This window comes from Paramacrobiotus metropolitanus, unplaced genomic scaffold (assembly GCF_019649055.1).
Source record: "Paramacrobiotus metropolitanus isolate TYO unplaced genomic scaffold, Prichtersi_v1.0 Parri_scaffold0000008, whole genome shotgun sequence".
Lineage (NCBI taxonomy): Eukaryota > Metazoa > Tardigrada > Eutardigrada > Parachela > Macrobiotidae > Paramacrobiotus > Paramacrobiotus metropolitanus.
Genome location: NW_026570228.1, coordinates 2367228 through 2384963, shown reverse-complemented (window position 1 = coordinate 2384963; position 17736 = coordinate 2367228). Strand labels below are relative to the sequence as shown.

The 17736-nt window shown below is 41.3% G+C and overlaps 3 protein-coding genes and 1 long non-coding RNA gene across 5 annotated transcripts; 2 read left to right on the top strand and 2 right to left on the bottom strand.

Moving 5' to 3' along the window:
- The first annotated feature begins 874 nt into the window (after positions 1 to 874).
- Positions 875 to 3225, top strand: LOC129582857 (STING ER exit protein-like). Of its 2 annotated transcripts, XR_008689689.1 has the most exons (7): positions 875 to 1221; positions 1291 to 1405; positions 1466 to 1637; positions 1785 to 1874; positions 2446 to 2541; positions 2637 to 2813; positions 2920 to 3225. XR_008689689.1 is itself a non-coding variant. In XM_055474483.1 (6 exons), exons 1-6 carry the CDS (start codon positions 1101 to 1103, stop codon positions 2968 to 2970), a joined length of 645 nt encoding a protein of 214 aa, XP_055330458.1. In that variant the 5' UTR covers positions 878 to 1100; the 3' UTR covers positions 2971 to 3221. The 2 variants fall into 2 exon arrangements, 1 of the variants encoding a protein (XP_055330458.1); XM_055474483.1 differs by lacking the exon at positions 2637 to 2813 and having other exon boundaries at positions 878 to 1221; positions 2920 to 3221.
- Positions 2979 to 10313, bottom strand: LOC129582874 (follistatin-related protein 5-like). Its single transcript, XM_055474497.1, has 13 exons — positions 10283 to 10313; positions 9944 to 10195; positions 9440 to 9549; positions 9171 to 9291; positions 8753 to 8908; positions 8424 to 8624; positions 6560 to 7015; positions 6011 to 6326; positions 5709 to 5781; positions 5189 to 5555; positions 4813 to 4923; positions 3961 to 4189; positions 2979 to 3518 (listed from the first exon to the last, which is right to left on the bottom strand). Exons 1-13 carry the CDS (start codon positions 10311 to 10313, stop codon positions 3278 to 3280), a joined length of 2664 nt encoding a protein of 887 aa, XP_055330472.1. The 3' UTR covers positions 2979 to 3277.
- A 2305-nt stretch (positions 10314 to 12618) lies between these two features.
- On the bottom strand, positions 12619 to 14127 carry LOC129582859 (uncharacterized). Its single transcript, XR_008689690.1, has 3 exons — positions 13791 to 14127; positions 13423 to 13616; positions 12619 to 12734 (listed from the first exon to the last, which is right to left on the bottom strand). It is a non-coding gene; the product is annotated as an uncharacterized LOC129582859 (long non-coding RNA).
- A 1742-nt stretch (positions 14128 to 15869) lies between these two features.
- LOC129582597 (uncharacterized) lies at positions 15870 to 17458 on the top strand. Its single transcript, XM_055474134.1, has 4 exons — positions 15870 to 16024; positions 16094 to 16375; positions 16438 to 16950; positions 17023 to 17458. Exons 1-4 carry the CDS (start codon positions 15971 to 15973, stop codon positions 17257 to 17259), a joined length of 1086 nt encoding a protein of 361 aa, XP_055330109.1. The 5' UTR covers positions 15870 to 15970; the 3' UTR covers positions 17260 to 17458.
- The last annotated feature ends 278 nt before the right edge of the window (positions 17459 to 17736 follow it).

The following is a 17736-nucleotide window of genomic DNA, read 5'->3' as shown; positions in this document are numbered from 1 at the left end:
GGCAATACACTCATAATAATAGCCGCTGAATGACAGCCGAAGTTATCGTTACACGCTTTACAGCATGACTCAGCATTTTGGTGAGTCGAACGTGCTGAACGCAACCACACAGTCCACACTCCGATTTGCGTGGTAGGCTTCTGACATTTCGGAATTTGCGATAAGCAAGCGGCCAGTGCCCATGCTATAGATAGCATGACTTGGAGGCACCGCGTCCTGCGTCTGAAAGGGATGCTTGCCTCTTTCGCCTTGCGAAAAACTGCACGCGCAATGGACCGACCACGGGCAGACACAGGGCAGACCAATTTATTTCTGCCTCCTCCTGTGTCTCCTCCATTGTTTTACATCGCGTATGCGCATGACCACTACCGGACTCCGCATAGTCACTTTTGTGAGTCGGGCCCGTGCCTGCTGGAGCAGGCCACGTCTTAGACAGCAGCGTCTTAATTACTTTTTAATTACTTTTTATGGCCCCTGCGCCCGGCTTGTGCGCCTGCTCTCTCGATCGGCGGCTTATCGCAAATCAGGTATTAATTTTGTCAAAAGCATTTGTCTGAAAGTTTCTGACATCTGTCAGAAACATTTGTCTGTAAATTTTTTAAAAAACATTAGTCTGAGAGTAAAAACATTTGTCAGAAACATTTGTCTGTAAAATGTTTTAAAAAAAACATTTGTCTGGTAGCAAAAAAACATTTGTCAGTAACATTTGATTGAAAACTAAAAAGCATTTGTCATTCAGCATTTGTTTGTAAAACCTTTGCGCAATCGGTACACCATACTATAAATGTTAAAGCTCAGCTGACCGGAAATAAATGCATACTTAATACTTAATAGTACTGAGTGTTCTGTATTGGCGTTAGACTCTCTACTGCGCTTCTCTGTATTTGTGCTCGCAATCGCATTCATGTCGCATAACAACCGAGGAGTCTGCAAATCCGAAGAGCGTTTCATAATTTTTCATTTTATTTGCGAACATATGTTTATTTGTCGAGAAGTTCATAAAAATCTTTGATTATTTAGTATTTGATGATTGGAATCCGTATCTTTTAACTCGATTGTCAGGTTTCCACGTTTGTCTAGTGCGAAGGAAGTAATCCGACATGGCCAACAAACACCATCGTCCCAATCAACCAGCTGATATCCAGGACCAAGAGGAATACGAAGGCGACAAACCTCTCAACATTTACTATTGTATCTGCGGGCAAATGCTCTGTATTCTCGGTGCGTAATCCTCACTCCGCCATTCACCGTAGACATTGTCTCTTACTAATTCGCGTGTACGCGATGTAGACTGTCCCTTCGAGAAACTCCCGCTGCGCTCCACGGACGGCTCTCGCGTAATCGACGGCGCGAAGCATGCTTACAAGCTGACATGTATCGACGGTGAAGTGGTCTATCTCCGACGGTATGATTGTAATAATATTACAAAATTATCCCAAAAAGCTGAGAATTTATCGGAATATAGGCCCGACGGAATAGAGAAGCAGTACAGGAAGAAGTGCAGCACATGTGGTATCTGGGCGTTTTACGAGCACAAACAGCGCAGTTCTCCCGTGGTATTCGTTCTGCCCGGCGCCCTGTGCAAATCCGGATCCTCCAATGTGTCGACGAAAGTCGCTGAGGAGCCCGTTAAAAAGGTGCGTTGATTTGTGTAGGAATTAGGATAGTTATCATAGTATGACTGTAAAGTGTAATGCTAAAACGAAAACGGAGCAGTTAATAATGAATGTAAAATGTGAATACGTGAATTTTGTTGGACTCCAGTGTTCGATCATTGTTTATAGGCGTTTATTCGCAAAACGACGACGCATATGGGTCGAACCAGTTCGGTTACGGTGTCCACAGTGGAGGAGGATGAAGACGAACTCGAAGCTGTAAGTTGTGCATTTTGTTGGTTCTTTGTTTTCACGGGGTATTTTCTATTACGACAATTGGTTGGTTTATCCGAAGAATTAGCTCTCGGAGTTGTTGTGATAGTCCCATGCAGTGTACGAATTTATTTAAAAGTTAATTTTATTTACGTTAAAATTTTCGGTATTGGTTAGTTGGATGTTTTATTTTTATACTAGGCTATACGTTTTTGATATGATGGTTTTGATGTGTGAGTTTAGACTTCACGTCTCTTTCCTTACTCAAACTGTGTGTTTTGCTGCTTACATGAGCAGTATTTTTCGTTGCACACGCATGGAAGAATTAACTGCACAATTACGAAGTTGTTAGTTGAATATAACAGATTATATTTGTCATTTTCCTTGTAATTAGTTGGACATTCTGATTTTAAGGAGCTGTTAGTAATAACAGCTGCATTAGGAAAAGCCAGAACATCGTTTTTAAATATCATCTTTGAACGAGAAGAGCATACATGACAGGCTTAAAGAAGTGCCGTTATTGTATAAGAAAAGATTTTTGCGATGTTTTTCGAATGTTGTTCTTAAATTTTTACAGCGTGATATGGCCGATTCCTACGCCGCAAACGCCAAGATTATCGAGAAACAACTGGAAAGGAAGGGCGTCGTCAACAAGCGAAAGGCACTGGAAGAGGTACAACAAACTATGCATTTTATGATTGTCTGCTTTTTGTGTCTGTTTTTTGTGTCCCTGTCCATCGAAATGATTACCGCCAATGATCCTTATAGGAAGCACTTAAGAAATATCGAGCGTTCATTAGTTATGAAATATGAAGGACGAAGCTGGCCGCATCCGCTTAATGTAGAATATGAATTAATCCATACCGCAGAACACAGAAGATGCGTGAATGTTGTAACTTACCATTAGAATGGAGCAGTTTATATGAAAACGAAGATCAAACATGAGTAGGTTGGATCGCAGATGGGAATAAGAAATTAGCATGCACGATAAATTTAATTTTCGTTTGTTCAAAGGTTCAGTGAGTAACTTCTTGTGTTGTGTATTTTGTAGCAAATGGAAGCAAAAAAAGATCGGCAACGCGGAACGCTGCTGGATGCATAGTAATGGATCTCTTAATTGTCATTTTCCCATTGCTGATTCCGATTATGCAATCGTGTCGAAACGATAGCGTTAATCTTGTTCAATACGTCGTCAAACTTTTGACATTTTAATTAGAAACAAATTGACTGTTGGTTTTTAATCTCGGAAACAATCCAGTGCCCGATCAGCGCATGTGCCGGCAATCGTGGCAGTTGTACATAAAAATAGCTTAACAGAAAAAGAGAAACAAAATTGGAAATGCACTGTTGACACACCACCGTCAGAGTAAGGGAAATGGATTTGTCCAGTACTGTACGTGTAATTCTAATCACCTGTAGATTACGGAAGAAGGATACTCCACCCAGATCAATTTCTGCGCATTATCCAGGGAACTTGTCTGGCAGTTGACGCTCTTCGTATCACTGTTGACGATGAACAGCGCGTCTTTGGAAGTAATTGCGACATAAGGCCCAAAGATACCACTGGAGGTGATGGATCGCATATCCGGATTGCCCCAGTGGTTGAATTTTCGTCCGCTTCCCATACCGACTCCGGACACAGTAGATAACCTACGCAAACACACAAGTAGTGCAGTACAATCCAGTAATATGCAACTACGAGCAACACGGTTAATTTGTTACATAATGTTCACAATAAATTAACTGAAAGGTTATGTTTGTCGGTTATGCGGTAAATCTAGTTTTAGCTAAAATTGCATTAAACTTTAATGTTATCCATATTTGTGTTTTTGGAATTTGTTAAACTTTGGTGTGTGATTATTGCAATCAGTAACCACATACAAAATGGCGAAATCGAAAGAATAAATTTCAGAAAAGCATGCGCTTAAAAACTCTTTGAGTATTGTGATATTTTCTGAATTCCAACATGTGCATAATTGTTCTACGACAAATACTCGCAAAGCTAGGTAGCCCTTTTAAAGCTAAAATTACGAGTATATATAGGCAAATACAGTTTGATTGTAGGTGCGTAATCTTAAATAATCATCCGTACTTGGCGGTGCCGAGCTCCAGCGTTAGGAGTTTGTCTTTCGTTAAGGCAGCTGCGTAAAGGTCATAGGAATGGTTAATGTGAGATGGATGGAAAGTGACATCAGCAAGATGAAGAGGTGTCACCACATCGTATAAATAAACTAGTCCGTCTTCCGTTATTTCCTGCACGCGAATCACATCGGTTCCCAGATTGACCCAGTATCGGCTATCGGGAGAGATGAATGTCATGCCTGCAAATTAAAACACTGATTCATCGTCAGATGCAGGAGTGACTCGCGCCCACTGTAATGTATGTATCGCTTGCGTGTACATGGACCATTCTTTTTTATAACGAGATTTATTATTTATTAAAATTTTATTTTCTACGTACGTTCTGTACATTTTTGGTGTCGTTTGTTCGCAAATTGTAAGCAGCGCTCGTGACACAGAATTTTATCATCGCATTAACGCTTACTTTTAACAATAATACTGTCGACGAAAAATTTGTAAAAGGTCAATCGTATACATGCGCATACATATAATATTACATGCGATTGAGTGCCTCGCATACATGCACAACAACTAAATCGAGTTTTTTTTATATGCAGCGCTCCGAATATGTGTTTTCAGGAGTAGAAAGCCATCGGAAATCAGAAGTGACTGTTTGGACCACTTAATCGCTTCGTCACAGTGCTAATAAATCATATTCGACATGGTTAATAACTTTAACTCAATAAATATGTATAAGCAAGCCGTCGCGGCGCACAGCGATGGAAACATGGAAAGTGTGTCATCGAAATCGGCCCTGTTCACTTGATTCTTCCCGCTTTTTTAGACTTAATAAATTTACAGCCATAAACTGATTATTCCATACCATTGATTGATTCTTCATGGAACAGCACAGCATCCGTCAAATAATCCATAGTGATTTGCCCGCGCGGCGTTCCATGAACCATATCAACACAATCCAAAAAAACAAGGCCACCTAAATTCCCGCCGGATTAATTATCCGATCTTCCCAGATTTACTTACTTTTATCGTAGCTTGTTATGTAAAACGCCCGATTATTTAAGTCAAAACATTATACAGGAGCTAGAACATTTTGCCATGGCGGGTTATCAAAGGTCAAGCTTTTCTGTGCGTACACGATATCAGTGGTTCCAGAGTATATTAAATAAGTCTCAAAATCTGCAATTTTTTCTTAACGTTAAGTATATCTGATTATTATTTCTCATAGTAGTTTTATTTACCGAATGATGAATAAGTAATGGTCTTGGGATGGCATCGGTACGGCGTTAAATCCAGGGTTTTAATAAAACGTAAGGATTTCATGTCGATTTTATACAGTTGATGTACGTTACTGCTCACAGCGTATGCATGAGTGAATTTATTGGCTGTTTCCTGGACAGGCGGGATAAAAAAATCCTCGACGGTAGGGAATTTGCCGTTAAGGGGTTCGGGATGGATGGCGGTGTGAAGGAGTTTATTGGATGCATCACGAATGACCTGGATTGTTTTGCCGTTCGTATCCCCGACACGCGTCCAGCACAGCACCCATAACTGATCCAAATGTGGAACATATGCTAATCTGACGGGAATATTGTCCGTGTTGATGACCTAGTTTGATTAGAATATGTATTATAAATACGAATGTTAGATGGCCATTTACGCTGTGGGATTGCTGATAAGGCAGATGTAATCGTATATGCATTAAAGGCGCGCGCCGGTCTATATAAAACTGCTCCCATCGCAGACCGGAAGTTGACTTACTTGGACAACCAACATTTGGTCCATTGAGATCGCGACAATGCGATTGAGCAACGGTTGGGAAGCATAGACGTATCTGTGATTGGATTCGAATCAGACAATGTGTGAATTTACAGTATAAACAATCATTTAAAGCAAACTATTTTTAAATTTTCTGCGATACATACCACAATATAACTTGCTGCTATTTTTAAAATCAACTATATTTCAGAAAGTTTGGCATTATTGTTATTGCAAAACTTTATAAGATATTGGTTATTTTAAGAAATGTTAAACTAACAAATGACTCTTTTCGGGCCGCTTACCTGTCCATTACGTTGACCGCGTCACCCCATTCACACGGATGTCCATCTTGACCACACAAATAGTCGGAAGTGCCGGGAATCATGTCATTCCCGTAAATATGATAGCGCACATGGCAGTGTGTTGGCTCATGAATGGCTATTCCTTTGGCATAAAAGGTTAACACCAGTTTCCGGTAATGGATATTCTCTTTGGTGCGATCCACAATAAATACTGATGATATATCGCTCGATACACCGGCTTCGTTTTCCGCTCGGCAAGAATATACACCGGTATCTTTATACTCGACTTTTGGCAATATGAGAAGGCTTCCATTTTCTAAATTAAACAAACATTAAGCTTTTCAAAACAGATATGTAAAGCATGTATAAATATACATCGTGACAAGTATCATGGTGTCTATACATCTACATGTGCGGTACTTATCACAATAATATTAATCGGCATCTATCGGCTTTGGTATTTTTGTCGATGTTATAACTACAACTGCTCAACACATATTTCTTAATTTCCTTGGGAGTTTCCAGCCCTAATTATTAAGCAACACGTACCGGATATTTTTCCCGTGCGGCTGCTGTCGATGGCCAGTTCGTTTTTGAACCATCTGACAGTTGGCCGTGGAATACCGACCGCATGACACTTGATGGTGGCTTTCTCCTTGAGGCGGTAAAACTGCTGGCGTGGTTGGACTTCCACTTCGGGCGCAAGGAGCACCCTTAGGCTGTGGGTCTGTACGGTGGCCGGACGTGCTGGAGTGGAGCACGAGTAGTTGCCGGCATGGATCAGTTGCGTATGGACAATGTACAGTGAGCCAAAACTCCCGATCCGAATGCCAGTCTCATTCTCCAGATCATTTAAAACGATATGATGTCTCTCCCAAGTGACCGGGGTTGTTTCACTACTGCTGGTCTGACGCCGTATATGGATACCGCATGGAATTTCGATACTGTTTCCGGCAATCACGGTCCATGTCTGGTGCACCGGCATCGGCTCATCCACCGGCAATCCTAGTTTTAATAGATTTTCGTAGTTAATTACGATCGTGCCACATTTTCAAAAAGTAGAAAAGGTATTTGGCCGCTTGAACGAAAATGACACACAACTCACTAAAAAGGGAAACAGTTTTAATTTCCTTGCATTATGTTTAATTGGCTGTTCACGTTTATCATGCACATAAATATCCAACTGTAGATAAATTTATTTTCAAGCTAGCTTGAAAATAAATATAATAACAAATAAAATATAATAACAGCGCTGTTATTATATTTCTCTATTGGGCATAAGATATTTATTGGTTTACAATAACTTAACAGTATCAGTACACGTAATTCAACATTACAGTATTGAATCTGGGTTGTACATGTGCGACTACTCTGCACTTAATTCTCCGTAAGCAAAAGTACGTTAGCTTTACCTTCATAGTAGCAAATGTCAGTTATTTTTATTGCGTAATGGTTTCGTGTTTCAGTTGCAAATAATCTATCACTTTTTGATAGATTACACAACGAGAAAACATTGCCCTGCCTGACAACGGTGTTTGCACGAACTGGAGAAATGAGGTCCTGTTTATATTGGGCAAACCTTACAATACATATAATATAAGTCAGCCGGGAGAAAAAGTAATCGGCTGTGTTATAACGGGTCAAATTTCTTGCGTGCATTAAGATTAAGGACAATATTCGGAAGTGCAAATCGATTTAGAATTTTTGGTGTCAAACTAAATACAATCTAAACCGGGGAGTACTAGTACTTCAGCCCGTAAATCATCGCTAGGCTGACAGAAGCAGTCGATTTTATAGGAAAGAATTGCCCTGCAGTTCTAAAAGTGGTCAAACTTTCAATAATGTCATATGCACTGCCTGCTGCGTGGTACATTAGTCATGCATTGCGTATAAATCTGCAACACAGCGAACGTCCCAGATCGCAAGTGGGAATTCTCCAAACATTGACCTTTCACTATACACATATACAGTAGAAACAAAGATTTGAACTTACACAGTTATTAAAATTTTCAGAATTCATCTTATAGTGCGATTCGTACGGTCATATTGTATGTAGTGCGTAGAACTAAAAACGCATAATATTATACAAGTTCAAAATTATATATATTTTAGTAAACCCGGCTCTCGGTTAAATTAGTGCGTGACGGTCGAAGCGGGATGGAATGAAGAATGGATCGCATGTGTAACAGGCATTACGCTACTGTATTACGTAACGTGCTTAAAAGATTTTGAACGACGTACGCAAACAGCGAAATCTGCAAAGCAGATAAGTCTTTAAAAGGTTATCGCTATCATGCATGGCCGAAAGTATGAAATTGTGACGCATAACTATATATGGAGCATATAACTACTGCATTACTTAGGAAGCAAAGTAAATAAATTTCTCATTTGTAAGCTGTGGTGTCCTTCTTACCATACGCAATGAACAGTTCATTAAGGCTGACCGCGCGGTCAGCATCCACATCCTCATTGCGGAGAATATCATCCAAATGACACTTTTCCGATATCTGATTGAGTTCACTTCCGGCTGATTGCAATTCATGCTGATTCAACACTTCATCGCCATTCTGGTCCAAACTGTCCAGCATATCCCGCAGCACTGTGCGTTTGTCCACTGTTAGCAAAAATGCCACACTCACAAGTCAGATATACGAGTATGTACAGATAGTCGCGCTTTTAAGCTAACAATCTCCTTCATTTCCTAAGGTCATAATCGCTTATAAAGCAAAAGCGCCGGCTTACTGGCCGATCCTTCCCAGCGCACTAACGGCACCAAACGTTCGTAGAAGTTTATCAATAATTTCTCCTTGAACGTTGCATAATCGGTTTTCTGGCAAATTGGTGGGGATCGGTCGGTTGATGACGGCGGAAATGTCGTGTTTACCTCTACCGGCAGAGCTATTATAAACAAGAATTTGTATTTACCATTTTGTATTCATGGAAATTTTTGTTACTTTTAATTTTTGAATGTCTAGAATAATAATGGTAACAATATAATACGGTGTCAGGTAGACTTAACTCTATATCCTGTGGCCTGTTATGTCTTTGTTAAGCAGTTAATGTACTGTATATGATTTTGTACGCTAAAAGTAGTGTGCGTAGCGGTATTTAAACGGTTGTATTACGATTTGTATAGTTACAATTGCAAGTAAAGTGATACTTTTTTTATTTGCACAGAAATCCTTATGAGAATTCCGGGCATGGATGATCCGATTCTCCCGACAGCCGGTACGGTGCAGCTCGCAATGATTCCAGTACAGTATCCCATCCGATCCACAGACCTACATATGCCGACTAATCTCTTGACTTTGATAATAAAAACATTCCATCCCCGCTTTAGTACACATATGCACACAGTGAAGAGATACGCTTTAATCATTCCACTAGAGGAATCGGCATGAATAATAACTAAGCTAAAAAGACTCTTACGGGATTATGCCGCTTCGGACAGTGCTCCCGACAGACACATTCGGCATTTCCGCTTTCAGCAGATATGTGACATGTCCGACCGTGGTCACATTGTATCCGATCGCATGATTCTGGAGTTAAGATTAAGGATGGGTGCGTTAGCCCAGAAAAAAATGCCATCGACAGATTATACAATGTTTCTTTTAATTCGACCTTTAGCAGTCACCATCATGCGTTCTTGCTGTTTGTGAAAATAATTAACAATAAGAAAAAATCTCAACAATAAGAAAAAAGATACGGCATGACAGAATACGAGCAATATGAGCCTAATCCAGTTCCACTAAATTGTCATAGATTTTTAGGCTAAACAAAAATTATTTAAGCCAGTCTAAAACTGAAATAAAAATAATTACAGTTTAATTTTAGTTAGCTGATAATCGCGCTGCGTGATATTTATACAAATTACGTAAAAAATAAACCAGTTGTAATAAATATAATCAATTCAAACCGGCTTCAGTTACTTACTTATATCCAGTTGCGCATCCGCTGCCGGCTGATTAACAATGATGGTTTCCTCGGTATTATAATCGCTCTCGCCAGGAGCAGTATTTCCGTCGACACGCGGTGTGACATCGGCATCCGGGGCCACACGGGGTGTTGATAGGGAAATATTTTCCGGGACACCAAACTTTTGCAGCAGTTTATCGTAATCCAAGTCAGTATGCGTGGCCGTGTGAGCCGGGTGTAGTTGATAGAGGTCGAGGGGCGTCACTGTGCCTTATCTGCAACCAGGGGGACATATAAATGCAGACGACGGCGCATGATATTTTTGATTATTTATCCCGGAAATAAATTAGGTCAGACCAGTAATTGACGGTTGCTTTGGGACACCCATCAAGTGCCGTTCACATCAACAATGTTACTCTTCAAGAATAACAGATTTATGCTTGATTTGATGGCAGAACTGTATGATTACACATTGAAACCAAGCTGATTTTCAAAATTTTGTTATAGCTGTGGTGTTCACCTATCAGATCCGTAGAAACAGAAAAAGAAAGCCCGAAGGTGCACCTTTTTTTGTTATCTCAAAAAAACTACTATATATATTTTTCGTACATAAAAATTTTGAAATTTACATTTCACCTGTGACCGGTATGTACAGTGATTCGCCGGTAAATAGCCGACAGTGACAGTTGTAAACTTGTGGTTAAGGTCATCGAGTTATGCAAGATATCTCGCACAAACCTTATGTATGCTAATATGCATCGATGCATATTATCATAAATTAAGTTTGTGTACGCTCTGAGTGAAGAATATATATTTTATAAAGGATGGTACTGGTAGAGTGGATGCTGAGAAAAATATGGTGTGCACGCGCTAATAATTACAGCTGAGCGAAGGGTGTATGTATTATTTGCTTGTTTTGCATAACAATTTGGCCATCATTTATTCGTGCCTTGGGAATTACGAAAGGGTCGTTTGGCCGGAGCTGCGTATTTCACTATCTTTACAGCCTCAGTAAGATACTAAGATGCCCATGATTATCATGGCCGTGCACAGAGGAATCTTTACAGTCCGTAGAAACCAGTGTACATACTTGCTTTAATATAAAAGGAAGCCGCAAATATCAGAATTAATGCCCCGAGAAAAAATTTTGTTCTTTTATCACGGTTTTTTAAAGGTTTATAACTCATAACTATCTAAACCTTCCAACTGGTTGATTTCATGATAAAATTGTATTAGTCCGACCTTAACGACGCCAATCAAGTATGCAAAACACTTTGGCGATACATTATACACTTGCACGGTCATTGCGCATATACACACCAGCCTATCGGATTATACCAAATACGGGTTAGAGATAATCTGTTACGTAATATCCCACGGCTAGATTAAGCTTTAATGCATCTGTCTGCAATCGGCATGGAGTACATAACCGTTAACCCGTTACATTAATTTATGATTCACTCTCTGCAGAATTTTTGTTTAATTGTTTAATGCAACTGCAACATATTTACAACAAGATACTTTGTAAGATAAGGAGGAAATATATTACTGCAGCAAATAAATTAAAACTGCCCCTTAATTTATTTTACGAAAACAAAAACAATTTTTATCAAAACTTTTGTAAAATATAAAGTCAAAGTAGCAAAACTTTTGACAGTTTATGAAGCATGCTGATTTTTTGGTCGTCGCGTCGGAATTGGATTTGCATACATATTACACCACAACATGCCAAGCGCAAAATGGGGAAAAATTTCCATACGAATTGCATCATAAAAATAATATTGGTCAGGCGAGTCATACATGTCTCTTGTTGCGCAGATTTCGGTCGAATGAAAAAACATTTATCCCGGCCGCAGAGCGTCAAGACCGGCAGACGGCGGAATGAAGTCGATTTAGGCTCTTCTATTGTAATGTATTTAGTGCATCGATTATTTGGTGTAGTCCAGCAGTGTCTCTCCAAAATAATGCCATGAAGCGGCTATGAAAATTTTCCTGGCCTTTTTTTTACGAGATTGTTTGCCTTTCCTGTCTGTGTGTAAGTATGCTTGGGCGCGCGCGCGCTGGCGTTTGTGTTGCTTTTAACTGTGTACTCAAATGATACATGCCATTATTGTGCCCCGTGGAATGGGAAAACAGCACGAAGAGATCAACAGTGTGGATGTGCCAACGAACAGGGAAGATTCCTTCGGCCCATCCAACGTAATCATTAAATCATTTGTCCAGGTCAAGTGTACACCTCATCCAGCCACCATGCAATTACTGGGTAGTGGGTATGATTTTAACAGTGTGTGTGCTTGAGCGGTTGACACAGCCATCCGCGCGTGCCGGCCGTCAGAAATCAGTACGTTAATCACGTACACTGTTTGCGCGGGCGCTCTACAGTCTACACATTTTTATTCATGTTTATTCGCGTTCATACCGCACTACTCGTACACAGTCGGCTTTATTCCAACGTACTTTTCGTAACTTGGATTTCCTTCCGTCCACTAATGGGCTGTGATGGGCTTCCACACAGACTAACAGCAGCCACAGACAGCTGACAATGATAAGGTTGGTTAGGAGTCGTGTTGGCCAGATCCCGGCCGATGTGGTTAGCGGAATGGAATGGATCATTTTCGAGTGGATTGACTGTCAAGGTCGTGTCTATAACAGACCAAAACCATGATCAGTGAAGCCCCATGCACATTCCAGTACTCCTGCGTGTGCGGTTGATCTGTTCTAGAGTTGATATTTCCGGTCTACTGAGCTGTGGATTCTTTCTTCCAAGGAAGAGGAAAAAACACACATGCCATCGAGGGAATAAGGATGTCTGTGGAGGAATTATGCTGTTTGCTCTTCAGCCGTATAAAAAATCACTCAATCATTGCTTAATGGGGCCACGTTATTTGTAATTTCCGCTTCACAGTGTTAACAGAAAAAGGCAAAAAACCAAGAAAATTTAATGCATTTGTTTGCAGCGGTAATAGAAAATCTGGCAGTTCGAATACAGATATCGAGGTAGTAAAATTCAACTTTATTTTCTGGGAAACGTTTGCAAGTAATATTCTTACGATCGTTACTTGTCGACAAACACTTTCGAGTCTGCCAATATTTTCAAAAAAAATTTATTTATTCGTTAGGGTGAGCGATAAATAAAAAAACGCAAAACTCCAGCTCACGCAGACTGATGCAGTACATTAATGGCATCGGTAAATCATCGTAAACGTTTTAATTACGGTTAACCTAACCGGCACAAGAGCTGCATACAACATATTTGTTGTTGACAAACATTTTTTAAATACTGCAAATCAAACATCATTAGCCTGCCGAAATTCTATTCCAAGCGATCCGGGTATACGCAATTTGCACACAAACTCGTGCAAATAAAACAGAGCATAAAAAATTTTGACATGCGGTGCGCAAAAACATTTTCTCAACCTATGGTCAATCTCGAGCGTGCGTATGGAAGTTTATGGAATTGATTCTGTCAAAATAATTTTGCGGTTGCATGAATTTACCTTGACGCGAAATATAAACATTCAGCGGAATGTATCCAGACGCACGCAAAACCACCAGATGGATGCGGCAGATTGTTTAAAAACTAGACCAAAAATTTCCGTCCATAATAAGCAGCGCGTAGTGGCCGAAATCGCTTATTCATCCACAATTGGGGTATCATAGGTCAATATCATAGCGCAGTTTAAATTCGGTTCTGCAGAATAAACCGATCATGTTTTCTTTTGCCGCAAGATTATAAGCTTTAAAATCTTCCAGACGCTGGAGGCATGCACAGTACATACGGCATGCACTTACACAAAGTTGCAATCCCAACCCGAAATTTGCAACGATATATTTTGATAGAAAGCAATTGACCTGCGGCCTTTACCTTCTCCGGCACTGCATATCCCAGAGTCACTGATGCTTAAACCATCGAAAACGGTTTCCGGTCACATTTACCCCGGCAATTCACAACGTCGGCGAAAGTGGCACATGTATTCCCGAATACCATAATACAGTATGTCAGCGCCGTACTGCCGGAGAAATCCCCAATAATAAAAAGTCCGGTAAAACTCGCCAGATCAATCAACCTACTCAGCTCTCTCTTACAGCGTATTACACTTTCGGCCGTCAGTATGTGTATATGTGTGACTTTGACTCAGATCCCACAAGCGGATATATCATCCTAGTATAACTCCCCTTCATCGGAAGAGGAACACGCTGTGGGGATGACGCGCTGGATGCGTGTTTTGGCGTGACGTGGAGTCGTGGACACACTGCTCGCCCGCTTACGATACAGTATCATGGGCCAGCGGCTGGCGCGCGGTCGGTTCCGTTAACTGTGCTGTACGAATAAACAGTGCTTCATACCATGAGTGACTCCAGGCTGGCTTTAAAACGTTCGTATTTCCACAAGAGATACACTGCAAATTACTTCCCATTGATTACGTTCAGAACCCGGATACGTGTGGGTTTGGGGCGGGACCGCGGGGATGCGGTGTACCATTTACCAGTTACTGTTGCGAGTGAGCCGGAAACTGCAACCGGTGAATTAAACCGGTAAATAGCGAGTATTGGTTTCAGCAGCACAAAAACACAGTCGAAGGTTGTTATGCTGATTTTTGGTGACTGATGTAACAGCTTGTAGTACTGATCAATGGTTGTGTTTTCACAGAAAGCAAAACTACATTAGCAGAGATCTACTGTAGACACCGATTCGGATATTGTCCGAGGTTTCATGATTACGAAATGGCTGTGTCCTTTTGAGTCTTTGACTGATGCACAGTATTATTGTTTGGGTATTTGTCCATTTATTGGCGCAAACTTGCAGTACGCACCGTGAGATGTTTTGCTGTAATTGTAGAATGCACATGCCGTTTAAGATACACCGTATCTTATTGTAAATTACATTAAATTCAAATAAAACTAATCATAAAATGAAATCAAAATACATTTTCAATGTGGGAGATCGATAGATTGCCGGCTTCAAAGAATGCGTCAAACGGATGATCAAGCTCGAGTACGATCATCGTAGGTATTTAAGTTATACACTGGAGCCGGTGTTTTCCATATATTTTTCTTGTTAATTCTCGATGGTACAATAGATTTCCCAAGTCGATGCATTATTTCTCCCTGAATTTTGGTGTTTGGTTGTCTGACGCGCGCAGCTAGACATGTACATTCGCTGATTGTCCGCATTTCGTCTTCGTCTTCGTTGTCGTTATTTCTCAATTGGAAGTACCGTTATCAAGTAGGCAGCGTCCAATTGAAGCGGACAACGGTCAAGTTTCAAATTCCACGGCAAAAGGTGACGCTCCATTGGCCATTGCTTCGTGAAAGCGACCAAAACTTGACCTTTTCATGCATGGCGGTCATCTGGCACCGCTGCGCTCAGTATAAGGCCTGGGTCAGTGTATTACGTTGGGCAAGTAGGAGTACGACGTAAGCTCCCCACACAGGTTTCCCATATTCCACGGTGCTGGCCGAAGTATAATACTAAAACCCCCAAATTGCAGATAGCTGAACAATGAAAAGTACTTTAACTTCTGTGCTGCATATGCTGACTGCAGAGCCAAAACGAGTTTGGTTTTCCTATCTTGGTGTATTGTGCTGTTTTCTGGCGCTCGTAAAGCACTAGTACAGTATACTACTATTAGGATGCATAAACACACAAAGTTCATAAATCACTAATATCACAGTGCTAGAAACAACAAAACGGAATTGGTTACTTTTCTAGGTTGTTATCAATATTAAGGCCCCGCGAAGGTATGATGTACGAAGACGATGTTCGAATTAATTGCTCGGTAAAATTAATGATTTACCGCTTCTCCTAATGGCTTTTCGTTCGTTAGCATCGTATATCTACAATCATCTGTCTGCGCTAGATTCCCTGACCAAAATAATTGTGCTAGACGAGCCATGCTGATGCAGCATGCATACGACAATAAAAATCACCAAGCGGTATATAAGAGGAATGCCACTGCACTTCATCGGCATCCACCGCTTCTACATTTTTTTTATTCTCTGTTAACATTCTTTACCGTTGGTGCTTCTTGAACAAAGTTCAAAATGAAAGTGCTTATCGGCCTGTTGTCTTTGGCGGCTGTGTGCCATGCAGGAGTGGTACGGGGAATTATATATTTTTTAATTTCGTCGGCTTTAACGAAACATTAACGATATCTTCGTTTACAGTACAAACGCGCTGCCGGTGACCAGAATCCGAAGGTCTTCACCGCCTTGGATACCCTGAGCAACGGCAAGACGAAATTAGACGCCGGTCAGCGTGCTGAGCTGTACAATCACGCGCAAGCTGGTCAGGACTACCCCATTATTGCCGTGATTCCCAAAGCCGGTGTTGACTGCGCTTCAGTCAAACCAGGTTTTTATGCTAACGACGGCGAGGGCAAATGCCAGGCTTTCGACCGCTGCGACATCAACGGCAACCTCACCAGCTACCTGTGCCCCAACATGACGGTAGGTTTCTTATGGGTGGCGGCCAAATGTTAGCAAACTAACGAGTTCTGACGCCCTTGTAGCTATTCAACCAAATTACACTGATCTGCGATTGGTTCTTCAATGTCGACTGCACTAAAGTCCGCCAGTTCTATGACTACTCCAACAGCCGTCTGTACCAAGAAAACTCTCACCTTCTGGACGACGAACCCGATTACGTTGTGGTTGCCACCGGAGCTGCTGAGTCCTCTGCCTCCGCCTCTGGCTCCGTGACCATCAAGAAGAGTGTGAAGGGCAAGGGAAAGAATAAGCGTACAAAGCGTGCTGCCGGTGACCAGAACCCCAAAGTTTTCACCGCCTTGGATACCCTGAGCAACGGCAAGACGAAACTGGATGCCGGTCAGCGTGCTGAGCTGTACAATCACGCTCAAGCCGGTCAGGACTACCCCACTATTGCCGTGATTCCCAAAGCCGGTGTTGACTGCGGATCCGTCAAACCGGGTTTCTATGCTAACGATGGTGAAGGCAAATGCCAGGCTTTCGACCGCTGCGATATCAACGGAAACCTCACCAGCTATCTGTGCCCCAACATGACGGTATGCTTGTTACCAGCGGCAGGGCTAAATGTGAAACAAGCGCAACGTTCTAATTTCTGAACATCTTTTTAGTTGTTCAACCAAATCACCCTCATCTGCGACTGGTTCTTCAACGTTGACTGCACCAAGGTGCGCCAGTTCTATGACTACTCCAACAGCCGTCTGTACCAAGAGAACTCTCATCTTCTGGACGACGAACCCGACTACGTTGTGGTCGCTACTGGAGCCGCGGCGACGTCGGCACCGGCTTCTGGGTCGTCGGAGGCCAAGAAACCGGCCAAGTCAAAGAAAGGAGGCAAAAAGCAGTAGTTTGATGTGATGGCAGTGTGATCTCTGTGATTCTCCTGGGCAGTGCCGCAGTAGCATAATGCTTGTTCGTAAGTCATAATTTCGATTGTTAAAAATTCCGCTATATACCGCGATTGAGTTGAAGTCTTAAAAATGATGTCTAAACAAGTTAAAATCAACGAAACAATGCCGCAAGTACTGTACAAAATAAAATACTTGTATGGTGCATACATACGGAACCACTGCAAAACAGACAACGATCTTTTACCATAGCAGGAATGAAGGTCTGTTATTAATATGCGCCTTCATTCCTGCTGTGCTTTTACTGCATGTATGCATTATAGCTTATACAAATAGTATTTAAAACCGAATCGACGAAAGTGTAGTGAGATCCAGGTGCTGTTGCATACTGGTCAGAAATCAAAAAAACGACATAGTACTTATGGTTAGATGTCATCGATACATACGAAGCGTCATCGTAACTTTCCATCAACAATA

Excerpts from the sequence above, each read along its gene's own strand:
- LOC129582857 (XM_055474483.1), top strand. The coding sequence starts at position 1,101 with ATGGCCAACAAACACCATCGTCCCAATCAACCAGCTGATATCCAGGAC. Across the intron at positions 1,406-1,465 it reads GAAGTGGTCTATCTCCGACG|GCCCGACGGAATAGAGAAGC; the intron begins GTATGATTGTAA and ends ATCGGAATATAG. Across the intron at positions 1,638-1,784 it reads CTGAGGAGCCCGTTAAAAAG|GCGTTTATTCGCAAAACGAC; the intron begins GTGCGTTGATTT and ends CATTGTTTATAG.
- LOC129582597 (XM_055474134.1), top strand. The coding sequence starts at position 15,971 with ATGAAAGTGCTTATCGGCCTGTTGTCTTTGGCGGCTGTGTGCCATGCA. Across the intron at positions 16,025-16,093 it reads CTGTGTGCCATGCAGGAGTG|TACAAACGCGCTGCCGGTGA; the intron begins GTACGGGGAATT and ends CTTCGTTTACAG. Across the intron at positions 16,951-17,022 it reads ATCTGTGCCCCAACATGACG|TTGTTCAACCAAATCACCCT; the intron begins GTATGCTTGTTA and ends ACATCTTTTTAG.
- LOC129582874 (XM_055474497.1), bottom strand. The coding sequence starts at position 10,313 with ATGGGTGTCCCAAAGCAACCGTCAATTACTG. Across the intron at positions 9,292-9,439 it reads GTCCGAAGCGGCATAATCCC|GTCTGTGGATCGGATGGGAT; the intron begins GTAAGAGTCTTT and ends CGGCATATGTAG. Across the intron at positions 8,909-9,170 it reads TTTCTGTGCAAATAAAAAAA|CTCTGCCGGTAGAGGTAAAC; the intron begins GTATCACTTTAC and ends TGTTTATAATAG.